We start from the raw sequence: 16,650 nt of genomic DNA, 5'->3' as shown, positions 1-16,650 counted from the left end.
GACAGCAACTGATGGAGCTGAATTGGTGTTTGCAGCTTAAGATAACTTGAGGGTGCCAAGTAATTTTCCTTCTGACTTTCCAAAGTAATTAACCTTTGGACTGAGACTAAGCAGGAAATTAATGAAGTCCTTCCATCACCAAAAAGGAATCTGACAGTGACTTTCATGGGCCCAGGACTGTATCTAAAAGTAGAAGAGAAAATTGGACTTCTGGATGCTGTAATTGAACTGAGCCCAAATAATAACATTTTGACAAGCGCTGCTGCCATAAATTTGAGATCTGGGTGCAGTGCAATTGAGTTGTGTGTCCTGTCACTTCTTATCCAGAAGGATTATATGGATTACAAAATTGAACTTCTTTTACTTGGTCTCCTTTTTGGAATGCCCCTTATGCCCCAAAAATGCTCTCTTTTGCCATTTCCCTAGAAAACGTAGATTATTAGTTGCATAAAACTTATCTAGTCAGTGAGGACCTTGATTTTTTTTCAGTGGAAACATGCAATTGAAGTTTTAGGGAAGAGCTGCTACTAAAACAGCATTTAAAGGCGATTTTGCAATTCAAAGAATTTGTGAATTTTTATTTCTGTGAGAGTGCACAGAATAACCCCACTGCCCGTGTTCCACGGATATGTCCCCTGTATTGTCCCTTTCGGTCTGCTCAGGGAAGTGCGGAGTCACTGTCCCTGAGGGTGCTTGAGACCAGGTGCAGCACTTAGTGCAATGCTCTAATTGGCACGGAGGCGTTCAGTCATAGGTTTTGGACTCGGTGATTTTAGAGGTCTTTTCCAACCTAATCAATTCTGTGATTCCGCGATGTCCAGCCAAAGAACAGCAGTGCGAAACGGCAGAGAAAACCAGAAACTGTTTTTTCTGTTGCCGGAGAAAGCGCTGCCCTTCCAGGCCGCAGCACCCCGTCCCCCGCACCGTGCGGCCGCAGGGCGCTCCGCGGAGACAAAGAGCGCTCAGCGCGGCGGGTGCCGAGCCGTGAGCGCGCCCCGGGCCGTGTCTCGGGGGCTGTCCCCGCTCGGGGTGCGCTCCCACGGCGCGCAGGGCAGGGCAGGGCACAGCGGGCCCCGCTCCGTCCCCTCAGCGCGGCTCAGCGCGGGGCCGGCCGGGCGGGATGAGCCCCGTCGCCATGGCGACCGTCCCGCTGGGGCGGCGCGCGGGGCGGTGGCGCCCCCTGGCGCCGGAAGGGGCGTGTCGCGCGGCGGAAGCGGGGCCGAGCGCCGCAGGGTGTGTGCGCGTGTCCGTGCGAGCGGCCGCCGCTGCCGTCGCCTCCGCCCGTGGGATCCGCGCGCGCCGCCAGGTGAGGGGCCGCGGCCGCCATCGGGGTGGGCATCGGCCCGGGGGGATCCGCATCGCCGCCCGCGGGGCGGCCCGCCCCGGCCTGCCCCCGCCCGCCCGGCCCGCTCCGCTCCACCCCGCGCGGGGAGCCGCAGGCCGCGGCGGGCGCGCCGTGAGGGGGGTCCCCGAGGGTGGGTTCCCGGTTCTGCCTCCCCGGTCCCGCGTCCCCCGGCCCCGGTAACGGCGCGACCCTCGCTCGGGGGCCGCTGGCGGGCCCGGGCGGGCGGCGCCGCCCCTCCCCGAGCGCTCGGCGCTGCCCCGCCCCGGTGAGTCACTCGGTGCCCGGGGCGCGGCCGCGCTCACCTGGGCCCGCCCGGCGGAAGGGCTGCGGGACCCGCAGTGCCCGCACCGCCGCACGGCTGGGCTAACCGGGGCCGGGAGCTCCGTGCCCAGCCCGGCAGAGCGCAGCTGCCGTGGCCGTGCCGGTGGCTGGGAGCCGGCCCACGTAGGGCCGGAGCGGGTCGTGGCCATGTCTGAGCGCTGGAGAAGGGAACAAAACGCGTTTATTATTATTTTCCGATTTTGATCATTCGCGTCCATTTGGGAATAGAGATGCGTTTAAGGAGGACTCCACAGGGAGAGAAGGTTGGTTCAAACCAGTCCCAGCCTACAAAAAGGCTGGGCAGTAGCCCAGATCTAACTGCCATGGGTTTTGTGTGAGGTATGTATAACCAGGTATTAATTGGGATGTTGAAATGACAGTGGCACACAATCACTACTGGCATAAATATATCTCATTCAAAGATCACAATATAAATTGGTTGCTTTCAGATAGATTCCTTATTAATAGTTAAAATATCTTTTCCAGTGATAGGAAAATAAAAAGCACATCATGCAGTACCATAAAAACTAAATTGCCATGGAAAAATATCAGAGACTATGCCAATGTCTGTATTGTTTTGTATCTTCAGTGGCTGGAGGAATATTTGTGTTTTCATGTGTTCGCTAACACAGGACACCTCAGTCAGAAATGAAAATACTTTTATATGAAAAAAGATGGGCTTACTTTTATTTTAAAGCAATAACGAAATAGAATCTGGTCTAGAAAAGAAAGCAAGAACACGACTGCCATTTTCTCCCCTCATATTAAAGGACTGCAAAAATATCCCCTGTATCATATTTTGTTTATTAAATTGATACCAATAAAGTGATAGACTCGTTGCACAGATGGGCCTGGTGCGGTTTTCTCAACCTCATTATGTCAGTACCGCATGTTCTGATCTCTGCTATTTTGATGTTGAGTCTTTTTATTTTTTCCTGAGCAGGCCTGTGCCAGTATGCAGCTTTTTGTGATGCATGTGAACAAACTCGGATGAGGAGGAGCTCAGTAAATAATTACTTGGTTAATGAGGTAAAAGCTCCTACTCTGATCCGTGTGGTATCCTAATACCAGGCATTACAGTAGTGTGTCTGTTATATGGCCACACTTCTTGCCCCTCCCTGTAATATAAATACTGTCAGTTTATTATTAACAAAAGTGATTTACCTGTGATATGAATAGATTAGTTTGGGCTGAACTTTATGCCTGGGGGAAGATTTTTTGGATTAACTCACTATTTCCACCTGGATTCTAGCAAAAAACAATTCTGCTGGTTGGAACAAAAAGGTGTTGCTACGTGGGGATGTTGTGCTGTGGAAATGCCAGCGTGTCTCCACCTGCAGCTGTCCTGAGCAAAGGGCCATAAGCAGGGAGCACAGCTCTGCTTTTCAGCCTGGCATTAGGAAGAACAAGGCTGCTGTCACTGATTTGAAGATGTCCATGTAATATCAGTGTTCCCACATGCTGTTGGTAGTGGTCAAAGGCATTTTGTAATTCTCTATGGAGACTGAAAACCATTGAGTGTCATTTTATTCAATTTTACAAAGCAACAAGTAATGATGGCAGCAGATGGCCAGAGCAGGGTGAGGCATGGCTTTGTAGAATGTTAATTTTATCTCAACATTTGCATAGAGATTTGAGCCGAAGGCCAGGGTAGATGCAGAGGAGGCTGAAGTTATGTGTTGCACAAGGTCAGCAAGAATATCACAACTGTGAAGTCATTTTCCTTTTTCCCTCATGTTTGCAGGATATTTTACTGAACTTGCTTTACCCAAACTAATGACAAGATGATTTTATTGTTCAGATCTTACCAGAGCCATTCATTTTCTAATCAGTTATTTAACAATCCATGGTAACCTTTGAGGGAACCAACTAGAGAAACACAACTAATAAAATCAAATGCCTAACACTGCAGTAAAGTGGGGAAGATTCCTTGCACTCAATTGAGAGAATTACACTCCATTTCCTTTAAATAATAATAAATAAATGTTGGAAGCAATGTCCAGTTGACAGGGAATGCCACCCCATTATGCAGATACTTGTGTCGGCATGTGTGTACCTGAATGGTGGAGAATGATTTTCTATTTATTTTCGAAATAACGTCTCCAAAGCTCTTACTCTCTGTAGTTATCAAACTCTAATTTGAAATACCACTCACCTCCCTCGAATGTTTAATTTTAGAATGAATTGCCTATCCAGAAATCAAATAAGGTACGTTCACATATTGTTGGAATATTGAACTGCGAATTCTGTACCAGTCTGCTGCTTTTCCTGTTAGAATATGAGTGGACTTAGAGAGCTTGTGACTGGGAAGTATGATTGCTTCCCACTTCACCAAATCTGATTTCGTATTCCTTTCTCAAAGTGCAATATGCAGGTCTGTTAACCTGCAGCTCTGCTCAGCTCATTAGGGACCAGTATGTCAAACCAATAAGGACACCACTTTCTCGCCAGGTCTTTTCTACAAAGTGGGAGTGTTTGTCTGATAGATCCTCATGCTTGCTGTAGGGAGAAAAACAGTGCACAAAAAAATCAATGACTTAATTAGCATCAGAAGAACAGGTCATCAAGAGCAGCAGACTTCAGACCAATGTAAGCTTATTAGTATTGTCCTGTCAGTTCGATATGTTATATAAGCCAGATTATTTTCAGTGTCAGTTTTCATTTGATTTCTACAGACTTTAAGCGCAGTTAGTTCTGATCTGTTTTGGCTTTGTCTTAAAGAGCCCATAGGAATGGGAAACCATAAAGGCTACAGAGCAGATAGAGTAAGTGCTGAGGAGTGAGCTGTAGCTCTCAAAATCCTACAGTCTTCTCAAGAACAGTAGCTGCGTGTTTTACCCCTCAGCTGTTAATGGGATGTAAACATCCAGTTCTGTGTGTTCATCCACTCTTGAGAGATCCATGGGTGTGCTGACTCCAGGTGCCGTTTCCAGGCTGGTTACACCACCCCCTTCTCACTGCATTTCCCACTGAAAGATGCAGGCAGCTACAAACTAATGAGTTCTGCAGGTTCTGGCCTTTACCTTGGATGCTTTGTGTTATGTTTCAGTCTCGTCCACACAGGTATAAAGCTTTTCTGAAGTGGGAATAAGCAGTTGTAATTTACAGGGCCTGCATACGTGCTCTTCTGCATTTGTAAGAGAGATTTGACAGACCTCTAGGCTGCATGGGAGATAGAAGGAGAAAATAGCAAAAAATTACATTCTGAGTGTGGGACTTCAGGTGATAGAAGTTTCCAGCAGCTGGTGCTATTGGCTGTGACTGCTGGGCAGTGGTTGGCATTCCTCATTGTGAACAGTGTCCAGCCACTTCTTTTTGGAGGGCTACGAAGTTGTGTTGGACAGATTCTTAAGAAGACAGTGTCTTAAGAATTTGAACTGTGTTAATACATCTAATATCAGAATCTTCTGCTTAGAAAAGGCAACTTTCAGGACTCCTCCATGGCTGTGATCTGCACGTCTCTGCTCCTTTTTCCATCTTCCCTCTTTTCCCTTTGCCACCATGGCATGGCTTTATCAGTGCTAGAATAGATCATTCCTGTCAGCCTCCTGTTCATCACCTCTGTGTGTTTTGCTCCTAGCTGCAGGTAACCTTTGGTAGATGGCTTCTGTGTGTGGCCTAGGTGTATTTTTAGCTCTAGGCTTTGCTTGTTTCAGACTGTGGGACACTGGTCCATTGTTAGAGTGTGGCTTTCATCTCCTCTCTGGGAGGGACCAGTTATAACTGATAGTTGCTTCTTTGCCTTTTCAAACATCACTCCTTTCCTTGTATCTTTTTTCCTTCTGGCAAACACTTCCCTCTTTTGGAGCTCAAGCCAGCATAGCTCTGCAAAGCTCTCTCCAAGCTTCTACCAAGGTAAGCAATGGAGAATCAAATAAGGATTTTAAGTATTCCTTTATGCAGCACCCTGGGAAGGAAGTAATGGTAGGCTTACTGTCATTGGCAGATATTTTGGTGTGGGCAATGATTTTCTTACTGCATTTAAGTTCTGTTAAATCCATGTTACTGAATAATACTTGTGTTTCACAGCAGGCCTACTAACAGTAGAGATATTAAGACATTAACTAAACTCAAGCATCTGTACACTGAATTGTTATGTCAAAACTAAGCCAGTGAAGCTCTCAAGAGCACCATCTTTAGTGATGAGTTTGAGTTTCATATATGCATAAATTACTTTAATGTGCATAAACTAGTTACATTGCTGAGGAAAGTTGCTTGATGAGAAGCAACATTCTAATCTTTGTGCTGGTATTTTCCTTGTGTAATTGATGTGTAAAAAACCTGGTTTCTGGATCTTTTTTATCCGTTAGGTCTTTGTGCCCCCGTGTTTTCCTTCATGTGCAGTTCCCTTTGTGATTTCCTTCATGTGTCCTTATATGAACCCATTGACTGCTGTGAACTGTCTTGCATCTAAATATAAATATGTCAGTGAGCTTGATAAAACAAACTCTGCACCCTTTCAAAACTAAACTCTTTATTGTTTGTAAGCGGAATTCTGCACAGATGACTTGTCCACAGATTAGACCACTATTGGCAAAGTGCAGATCAAAGATAAAACTGACTGACCTTTCAATGGCAAAATGTAAACTCATTTGGAGCTACTTGCCTCTGCACTTCAACAAGCAGACTGCTTCCACGTAACAGTCACATTCCATGAGAAGAAGAGGAGAAGATAAGATGTTTGCAGTAGAAATACTTCTACAAGCTGTGCAGACAATGAAGAAACTAAAAGTGCTCTGAAACTGTTCTGTTTCAATGTCCTGTTGTTTAAAGTTGCCTCTTGTAATGTAAAAAGCATTCTTCAGGTGTACTTTGCTCATGTTCAGATTTTAGTGAGTGGGTAGAGAAATACCACTCACAAATTACTTCCTGCCTTAAGCACATGGTCTGCAATTAGTGCTGAGTTAAGGGAATGGTTTACAAGGTTTGATAGTCTCAAAGGGAAGACTGGGATGGGTTGTCTCAAGGGGAAGTGATCCGATGATTTCCTTGGATTTGTTCTGCATTGGTGCTATGGCAGCCTTCAAAGTAGGGAGAAACAATGCACACCACAAATCCCACTTAACCTCTTCCATCATCAGGAGCTATCTGTTTGATAAGCCTGTGGAAACCAATGATAATATCCCCAGGGTAGAAGCTTACTGGGGAAGGGAGAACCAGATGAATCATGCCTTACCACAAGTTGTCACACTCCTGCCCACAGTCACCCTGCCTTGTTGAGGGCTTTGATCTGAACTCTGTGTGGCACCTTCTAGCAGGTCCCAGAATCCACTGGTTTAAACACAGCACTTGAAACGGAGCTTAAGCACAGCCCAGCTTTACTTAGCAGTCTGTGAAAGATCCCTTTCCAGGAGGCTGGTTTTAGTATTCCATGTCCTTACTCTGAGTGCCTTACAAAAATGGGTGCATTAGGATCTACAAAGGATCAAACACAAGCAGGAGAGTGTGGCTTGCAGATACAGAGCAGGTACATTTGGTTGCAGGGTTTACTTCAGAAACTTTTATGTGAAATAACATTTGACTTGATGTCCTGAGTGATTTTTTTGTTTGTTTTTTTGCTAAAGTGGAATATCTTCAGCTGGAGAGACAGAATGTGCTCATCTCAAAAGAATTTTGTAGTTAAAACTTGTCCTCAGCAGTGTGAGCAGTGTATGAAACTGCTCATACACACAATGGGAATTTGGGGCTGCATCTCATTGTCCTGGTTGAAGATTTAGTACAGGAGACTGGTTTTCCCCTATAATAATGTGGTAGGGGATCCTTGGAGTAAAATACAAGCTGAGCAGTACATGCAAGATGTTCTCCATCAGAATCCTGTCAGACTTGAATCTTCAAAGGTGAGAGCCAGGGAAAAGGCTGCAGCATGTTGGTTCTTTCTAATAGGACTGTAGGTGCTTCCGTAATGAACAGAAGTCTGTGAAACACAAATGTAAACTTACTGTCCTTGTTTGGGTTTTATTGTTCTTTTAGAAGTTGTTTTTTGGCTGTTCAGTCTCAGCCTGACAACTTACCTAGAGAATGAGAGCCCTGATTAGGATTTAGGAGTAGGAGAGGATAATTATTGCTCAGTATTGATGAGAGTAACAGTTCTGGATGTGTCCAAAAGTGAACCTGCACACCTGGAGAAATCTTACAGATTAGTTTGGGTTGTCTGTATGGTTGTGAAATATTGAGGTCCATTTTCATAAAGGCAAAGAAACTTCTTTAGTTTTTCCTGTGAGCCTGGCCCTGGGAGGTTTATTCATTCTCCCTGGCATAAGCTCTTCAGTGACCCTGTGGCCATGTGATGTGTTTCCACAGCTTTGGTTGTTAAACTGCATTATCAGAAATAATAAACAAGTTGTTTCCATATAAGCAGTTTGTTTTGTAGCAGTGACCATTATGTGGGCCACATGTCATTCAGATTTTATGAATGTCAATGTTACTTAAAAGGTCTTGAAAACCTGAAACTGCAGCCACCCTAGCTGTGTAGAGTTGTCCATTATGTGTATGTTGATGCACATGTAAAAAACCTCACATTATTTTTTTGCAGAACATTATAAATGTACTTTCCATAGTTACCAACAACTACAGCTTTCTTGGGTATGGTTCATGCAAACCCACAGAAACATCTTTAACTTGCCAAAAATCTTCAGTGTCAGGAGCTGTCCAGTGCTTCAGTGCTCCTGAGTAGTTGCTCTTGTACTGCAGTGGAGGGAAACAACCAACAACAAACCAACCTCAAAATGCCCCAGCAGCCTGGTGGTTTCTTGGTTAACATCTCCCCAATTGAGCTGTGGCTGCTAAAGGAGAGCAGAGATTCACATAGGGCTGTGCTTAGTGCCAATATGACTTGTGCTGCATTTTGAAGAACGATGCTTTCATATCTTCAGGATTGTCATTAGTCATTTACACATGGGAATGATACATAGGCAAAACGTCAAATACATTTTTTAAAAGTAACCCTTTGTATTACTTTATTACAGTTGATAGATCTCCCTCTTATTACTGACTGTCAGATCTGTTTCACCCTTCAGCATGAACTTCCCCAGTGCAGACCATCAAGACATTTATTCTCTATTTTTATTCCTCGCTAATTGCAGGACAGCCATGGATAAAAGTGAGTTGGTACAGAAAGCCAAACTGGCTGAGCAGGCCGAGCGTTACGATGACATGGCTGCAGCCATGAAGGCTGTCACTGAGCAGGGACATGAACTGTCCAATGAAGAAAGGAATCTCCTCTCTGTGGCCTACAAGAACGTGGTCGGTGCCCGTCGCTCGTCCTGGCGTGTGATTTCCAGCATCGAGCAGAAAACAGAGAGAAACGAGAAGAAACAGCAGATGGGAAAAGAATATCGTGAGAAAATTGAGGCTGAATTGCAGGATATCTGCAATGATGTTCTGGTAATAATCCAACAGCAAAAATAACAGTAGTTAGTACTGCAGCATTCTTCAGAGAGGCTTAAGGAATTTTAGTAGTGCTGTAGACACTGCAGCACCTTAGCAGGGGAATAATTTTGCATAGCTACATACTTGGGTCCAATTCTGGCTCCTAAGTCATTTAACTTGCTTCTTAGGGAATTTGTTATAAAACAGTGTATTTGTTTTTCACAGCAAAAAGCAAACAAGGCTGTGTTGAAGAGCCCTGGCTGCTGGCTGGAGGGGGTTCACCATGAGAACAAATTTAGATCTGGGTCACTGACATGAGTCCTGCTAAAAGGCCTGCTGTTGATATTCTTTAATTAATGAATGCTGATGTCCTGAGTCTTGTTTAGTATTTTCTTTTTTTTATGGAGAAGGTGTGTAGCTCTTCTCCCAGACTGATTTTGCTCCCTCTTTCACTCTGACAAGAGGGATTCCTTTTACTGTTGTTCCATTTCATAAGATTGGTCAGGAGCAGATGCTGTCAGTGCAGTCAATCGTTGCATCTTTCTAAGTGCACATGTGCTGCCTGTGCCACTGTCAAACTTTTCAGCTGAAGTTGGAGATAGAATCAGTTTCTTGTGGACAGTTTCACAGCTCTGCATAGAATTCAAATTTGTGGCATCAGAAGTGACTGGATATGTTAATTTCCAGATCCTGTTTTTCGTTGGTTTGGTCATGGAGGTGGGTTTGCACCAGTAAGCTTAAGCCCTGATAGCCTTCAGATCCTGCAGGAGGGAATTGTGGGTAGGGTGAACAGAGCAAGTTTTCAGCTCCCCATAGGTTAGGTTACAAGTAGTTTATCTTTTTTTTTTTCCCAGAGTTTAGACAACAGTAGGCAAAGTGATTAACACATGAGTTTGCGTAAGTCATGATAAAAGTCATTGTTACTGTTTGAGCAGTTCATGCTCACCATTGTAACAAAGGCTCTGTTTCAGACATTATTTTTCTGACTCAGGAAACATCACTTCTTTTTTTAATCTTTCTCAGGAACTCCTGGATAAATACCTTATTGTCAATGCCACGCAGCCAGAAAGCAAGGTCTTCTATTTGAAAATGAAAGGTGATTACTACAGATACCTCTCAGAGGTGGCATCTGGGGACAATAAGCAAAGTAAGTAGAAATGAAACCTCTCTCTGCAGACCAAGCAGAATCAAGTATAAAGAACACTTGTATTCTTTTCCCCAGCATCATGTATTTATTTCTTTTCACTACTGCTCTGTAGTTATGAAGATAGGTGCAGTGCAAATCACTTTTGGAGAAAGACTTCACTGAAATTAATAAAAATGATTGACAGATGTTCATCAATGCAGTCAAACTCTGCTTGCAGCCCCTGACCACAGTTGCTAGTTTCCAAGCCTATGTGGCAGTGTAAAATTGTTTTCCTGGAGAATGTAGGTTTCTTTCTCATGAGAAATGCTTAGTTTTTTGACCTCGTGTTTCAACTCTGAATTCAGCTCAAGTCTTCACTGTTTCAAATTCTCTGCATACAAATATGGGATATTGGTTTTCTGGTTGTAAAGTAATAACTTCTGAAATGGGAAAGCAGTGCTGAACTGTCTGAATTCCTGTGAGTGTCTGATGTAGTCTGTGTCTTGCAAACTTAGCTTGATGTCAGTATGGAGCTTATTGTTACTCATTAACCAGGAGGGGACTGTTGGCTTTGCGCTGAAATCCCAGCCTGAAATACAAAGTTCATGACCTAACTGCAGCAGTTTAGTTACCTCCTCTTCCCCATATGGTTTTGTCTGGATTTATTATTGATAACTATGACTTCTTCAGCTGGGCTGGAAATGAATGTTTAAAACCAAAACACTTTGGTACAGTTTGTGTCCATTCAGATTTGTTGGAATTTGTTGAATAAATTTTAATTTAAGTTTCTATTTAAGAATCTATTTCTGCCTTAATTGTTCAGCAAGTAGAAGGCTTTTGCATGTAAAAACATTGAAAGAAGTGTCTGTGCATAGGTAATTGTATGAATTTCTGGTGGCACAGTAGTCTAGGCTGAGAATATAATTGCTTCCCCTGTGAAGTAGAGAGATGTACTGTGTATTTATGTGGTTGTATTTGCTTCTTGCAGCAACGGTAGCAAACTCCCAGCAAGCTTATCAGGAGGCATTTGAAATTAGCAAGAAAGAGATGCAGCCAACACACCCCATTCGACTTGGTTTGGCTCTAAATTTCTCTGTCTTCTACTATGAGATCCTAAATTCTCCTGAAAAAGCCTGTAACCTGGCAAAGACGGTAAGCAGACTCTTCATATCACTGATTTTTGTGGAGGCTGAGGAGGTAATTACATGGTTACAGTAACACTTTGTAGATAATTACGCTTTTTCATATCAAATTCCTTAAAAATGCTGTCATAAAATGGTTGTCATTGTAATGTATGTTCAGGTAAGTTGGTTTGCTGGACTAGCTTGGTTTTGGGTAAGGCTGATTTGCTACTGCAGCTGTTCCAGTGACAGGGAAGACAAATTGCCTCTGTTTAATGTCCACCTAATTCTCTTAGAATGTGTTTGTGTCAAAATTGAAAACACGTGAATTAATTTAGCACTTCTAAAGTGAAATATTTATTTAAATTGGAGCACTTAGCCAGTACATGAAGTGTTGTCTTTGTGCCTGTCTTTGTAGCCCTAAATGTTCTTGTTATCCATATGCATGTGTGCCCCTCTCTCCAGAGACCAAAAGGAGCTTTTGTGATGGGTTGTGGCAAACAAATAGCCAGTCATTTTTTCCTTAGCCTTCTCCCTAAAATAGGATTAATTTTCCAAATGGAGCTTTTTGTGTCTGTGAAAATTGTCTGGTAGTAACTTGAATAAGATGGCATTAGGTGAATCTTTATGTTCTTAATATACACTTCAATAAGACTTTGTAACAAGAAGGGATGTTGTGCTGTAAAATGCTGCTGTGTTCTTGTTTTTCTTTTTTTTTTTTTTTTTTAGTTAAAATGCTTACATCTGTTTCAAACCTGAATGAAGAAATAGCACTTATGGCTCTCAGACTCACAGTATTGATTTTCATGTGTAACAGATGGATGGGAAGAATGGCTTTGTTAATCTCTGCTGGAACATACCTGATTTCCTGTGCTGTTTTGAAAAGAAATTGAAAACCTTCCTGCCTGCTGTCGAAACATTTTGTGTTCCATTTTCTTGTCTACTTACTCATGTACTATATGTGTGTGTGTGTATATATATATATACTCATTCAAGTCATGATACCTTTGTCTTTCACTGCTTGTTTAGATCAGTGAGACCTTCCTTTTAATGAGTCTCCTTTTTAAAGTGTTGTCTTAAGCCTGACTTCAGGCTATGTAAACCATTTTCAGCATGACACATGGAGTGCTCTTGCCTCTTCAATACTTGGTATTCGCATTTAGTAAAGTTTTTTTTTTTTTGCTTTTATCTGGACACCACTGAAGACTTCTGTTTTCCCCTGGGTGTCTGGGGTCTGGTGCTCCCTTTGTTTTACGTTTCTTCTTGTGGTGGAAAAGAAAAATACCGGAAGCTCTTTTTGCAAAATTTGGATAGTAATGTGGCAAATTTGTAAGCTCTGTATAAGCAGAAGTGACTTCAGAAAGCAGAGTGTGAAGGGGCTGTGTTTATGTTTTTAGGCATTTGATGAAGCGATAGCAGAGCTGGACACGCTGAATGAAGAGTCTTACAAAGACAGCACCCTGATCATGCAGCTGCTTAGGGACAACCTCACTGTGAGTACCATGGGGCAAACCACTGCACTCTAGGCTGCTGCACTCTGAAGTGGGACTCAGCATCTGAAAGCTGATGCGGTTCTGTGCCAGTAAAAGCTTTCTCTGAGGCGTTAACTGCATGTGTTAACTGCGATGCTTTTTGTAACCAGACCAGTTAGACTTGCGTGTTCAAACTAGGAATCACTTGTTAACTGCTGTAACAAACTCAGATTCCTTTTGTAACACAGAGTGGAGTTTGTTCTCAACAGTTTTATGTGGAACTTTCCAGCTTGTGCTAGCTTCTTGCTTATCTTTTATTCATGTTCTAGTTTATTATTCTTCAGCTTTACTATTAAGTTCAGTTCTGCATTGCTCTTAGCTGAGAAAATTGCACAGCTACTACTAATTACGCTGTCTTCCCTTTCCTGACAATTGTAATTAACTGTGCTTCCAGCATCAACATGTGTTTGTATTTCCTTTCAGCTATGGACGTCGGAAAACCAGGGAGATGAAGGGGATGCTGGGGAGGGAGAGAACTAATGGCTGTCACGCTTCACTATATGTTCAATGTCACCCTGTATCCTACACATAATCCCTTTGTGCGACAAGCAAAAAGAATAGTACATTGACTTTCACAACCTCAACGTAGCAAAAACTGTCTGTGGGGTAAAACCGGTTGGTTGGTGTTTTGTGTACCTAGAGCGGAGGTCGGTTATTCCAATGGCATTCCGAACTTTCCTATTCTGAACATTTACAGTTCCGATTACCGTGTTTATATTTTTAACTGAACACTGTGATAATAATAATAATAAAGGGTTTTGTGATTGCAATTGACTTTACAAAACTCTTATTGGTAGAAAAGTAGACATCAATTATGTAACTCTGGCAAGCTTAATTTGGCACCAAAATAGTCGAAGTACAATTCTGTTGTAAAGTTGTACAGAAAGTTATAGAGATTCTATTGTTACACTGGGGCATGGAAGGAAAGCAATCCAATGTATGGCATTCCAGTTAGGGACACTGCTATGAGGTAGTTGAACAGGCACACTCTGTAGACATTTGTAACCGAGTCTGAGGCACCGCTTTCAGTCAAAAGCTCACTTTGTCAATCCTGTCTTTCTGGGGATGGGGTTTGTTTTGGGGAGGAGGGAAACAGGGGAGTTAGCAGCTTGATTTCCAAACTCTTTACACTGGCAGGTAACTGGGATTTGACTTCTCAAAGTGCTTTCATGCTCATACCACATGCATGACCAAGCCCCTTCCCACAGCAATAACTTTTACCTAGTTACAACTTAGCTATCCTTCAGTAGTAAAAACTCTTGGTTCGCTGCCATGGACTTGCAATAGGAGAAGATTCAATTTTTTGAATGGCCTTATTAGTTTGGATGATACCATGAAGTGATCTGCCACTTTTGCATTACTTTACTCTTAGGTAAATCAAAATCTCCATGGTATTCCCATACTCAATTTATCCTGAAAACTTCTTAAGTAATCCACTGAGCCATCTTTAAGTTCACTTTATAGAAATTTTTCTCCCAATGGGCTCTGTTCATCCTTGACCCTTTCACCTGTTTAAACTCCATTAAAGCAGTTTTGGACTCCCACATATGCATCATCCTTTCTTTGGTTCCTGGTAATGTCAGGATGGTGGATGAGGCCTGCACCTCACCAAGGACAGGTTTCTCCTTGGGTGTTTGAGAGCTGCCAGTGATGTGGCATTCTTCAGCTCGTCTGCCGTTTGGTAGTACCAGGAAACTGGCTCAAGTGCTGGCTCAAATATTCAGGATTTCCCATCTTGTACTGGAATGCAGACCTACACATCTGTAATGCTTGTAATATTTGAGCTCCAAATGTCCTCACCTTGTCATGTTTCAAACACATCCCATTAAACAAAACCTTGTAAGAGTTGCGTGAATAATGCAGTGGAAAAGATTAGGAATAGTCACCTCTCAGTCCCGTGGTATCATCCCCTGCCTTCACATTCCACTTAGGTATAGGATCCATCTGTTTGTCCATCTGTCTGCTGAAGAGAATTTCATGCACTGATTTTAAAACTCCCCTCTACTAGCTGAACAAATTGTGCAGTTAATACTTGGCGCTTGATAAATGCAGTAGTGAATGTGGAACCGAGCCTGTCTGTATATCTGGTAGCTCTTTTCGCTTTGTTTTTACTGACCAGTATTCTGCCTAAAGTTTGCTTCTGTGACGGTTATATTGCCTAGCACACACGTGGTTGTGAGAATAGTATAGCAAAAAGAAATACCTGGTTATTGATGTACTAGATTTGTGTATGTCTTTTAAACAGTTCTAGTTTCACCTTACACAAAATAATCAGGAAAGTGTAAAAGAATTCAAAAGTGAATAATAAAAAAAAATTTTATCATTTGGTTGTCTGTTGTCTTTGCTGTAGTAGTGCCAAAAGCTGTGGTAGTAAAATCACCACTTTGATTCAGTTTTCAGTTTGTGGATTGTATGAGTTGATTCATGGTTTACAAATACTGAGTTACTCATTCCTTTACCAAGAGACTTTCCCACACACCCTCCCAGATTTGTAGGAGAAAACACTGTTTTTCTTCTTTTTTGTCAAGGCCATACTTGTAATATATTGTCATTGCAGGGTTTAAATGCAACTCTAAGTAATCATTTAACTTGCCATGAGTCATTGCATATTGTAGGGTTGAACACACTGTAAATGGGAAAAGTCTTTTGGTTAGAATTTTGGGAGTCTTAAATACCCACTCTGAACACAGGGCTGGCCTCACCTCTGCACACCCAGCTCTGCTTGTCTCACACTGTGCTTTGCTGAATGAACACCGGGAGTGCAAAATAGTGGAGGTGCACTGGACATAAAGGCACTTGAAGGGATGGATGGCAGTGACCAGCCAGCAGGTGCCAGGCATCCTAAAAGCTTCAGCTTGGTCCTGCTCCCAGAGTGGGGCCACAGAGAAGTGTGCACAGTGGAAAATGTCACTTGCCTGCTCTTGATTGACCAATGAAGACAAAAATCTTGGGTCAAAATGTTGACCGCTGCTCTGCCCTGTGCCATGACTTTACATGGTGGTCCTTCCATATCTGTAGTTATTACTATGTCATTTTCTTCAGCCTTTACAGACATGAATGCATATACCATACATCTGAAATTACAGTGTGCAGTCTGGCTGATGCTGATGAGATGAAAAAATTGTCAGCTCTGAGAAGAAAAATCCCTGTCTCCTAGCTGCTCCTGTGCAGCGACCACCTCCTGTCTCAGTCCTTTCATATGACATCTCTCATCCTTGCCATCTCTTGGGGAAATCATGAGCTGAGGAGGCTGGTCGGCAGCAGTGATGACTTGAGGGGGTGTACAAATTCTTCATTTAATTTTTTCTGGGAAAGGGCACTCCAGCTGGCCTAGCCACAGTATGAGTCCAGGTGCACTCTACATGGTTGACTCATCTTACTGTTGCTACTGCAGCTTCTCATTCTTGGCACTGATGCCCATGTGACCTTTGGGTGAGGCTTCTTGGTGTGGGGAACCACCAGAAGGTTTTTGTGAAGGTTCTCCTGATTGCCCTACAGCTGACTCTCCCGAGGGTGCAGGCTGGGGTGGAGCCGGATACTGGGGGAGCTGCTTTGGAATTGCACTGCCTGCCGCTCGAGGTGTCTGTGTGCTTCCACCCAGCGTTTCAGCAGCGCAATCACGTCCAGAACAGCTGGGGTGCAATCAGTGGATGAAAGTGAGCCTACAGCACTCCTGGACCATACAGACACGAGGTGGTGATGGCAGAGGCCATATTCCCTGGGTCTCTGTAGGGTCCTGAGGGAGACCGCTGTGGAGTTCGGAAATGTGCGAGCACGTGGTGATGAGGGATTTGTAACCGAGCTGAGTACGACTCCTGCCTGTACTCCGTAACTTCA

General features: G+C 43.4%; 1 protein-coding gene across 1 annotated transcript; it reads left to right on the top strand.

The window, feature by feature from the left end:
• The first annotated feature begins 1,170 nt into the window (after nucleotides 1–1,170).
• On the top strand, nucleotides 1,171–15,136 carry YWHAB (tyrosine 3-monooxygenase/tryptophan 5-monooxygenase activation protein beta). Its single transcript, XM_066330614.1, has 6 exons — nucleotides 1,171–1,306; nucleotides 8,749–9,049; nucleotides 10,058–10,181; nucleotides 11,149–11,312; nucleotides 12,679–12,774; nucleotides 13,237–15,136. The coding sequence occupies exons 2-6, from the start codon at nucleotides 8,756–8,758 to the stop codon at nucleotides 13,291–13,293; spliced, it is 735 nt and encodes a 244-aa protein (XP_066186711.1). The 5' UTR covers nucleotides 1,171–1,306; nucleotides 8,749–8,755; the 3' UTR covers nucleotides 13,294–15,136.
• The last annotated feature ends 1,514 nt before the right edge of the window (nucleotides 15,137–16,650 follow it).

This window comes from Sylvia atricapilla, chromosome 16, assembly GCF_009819655.1.
Source record: "Sylvia atricapilla isolate bSylAtr1 chromosome 16, bSylAtr1.pri, whole genome shotgun sequence".
Lineage (NCBI taxonomy): Eukaryota > Metazoa > Chordata > Aves > Passeriformes > Sylviidae > Sylvia > Sylvia atricapilla.
The sequence above is the reverse complement of the archived record's forward strand: the minus strand, read 5'-3'. Positions and strand labels throughout refer to the sequence as shown.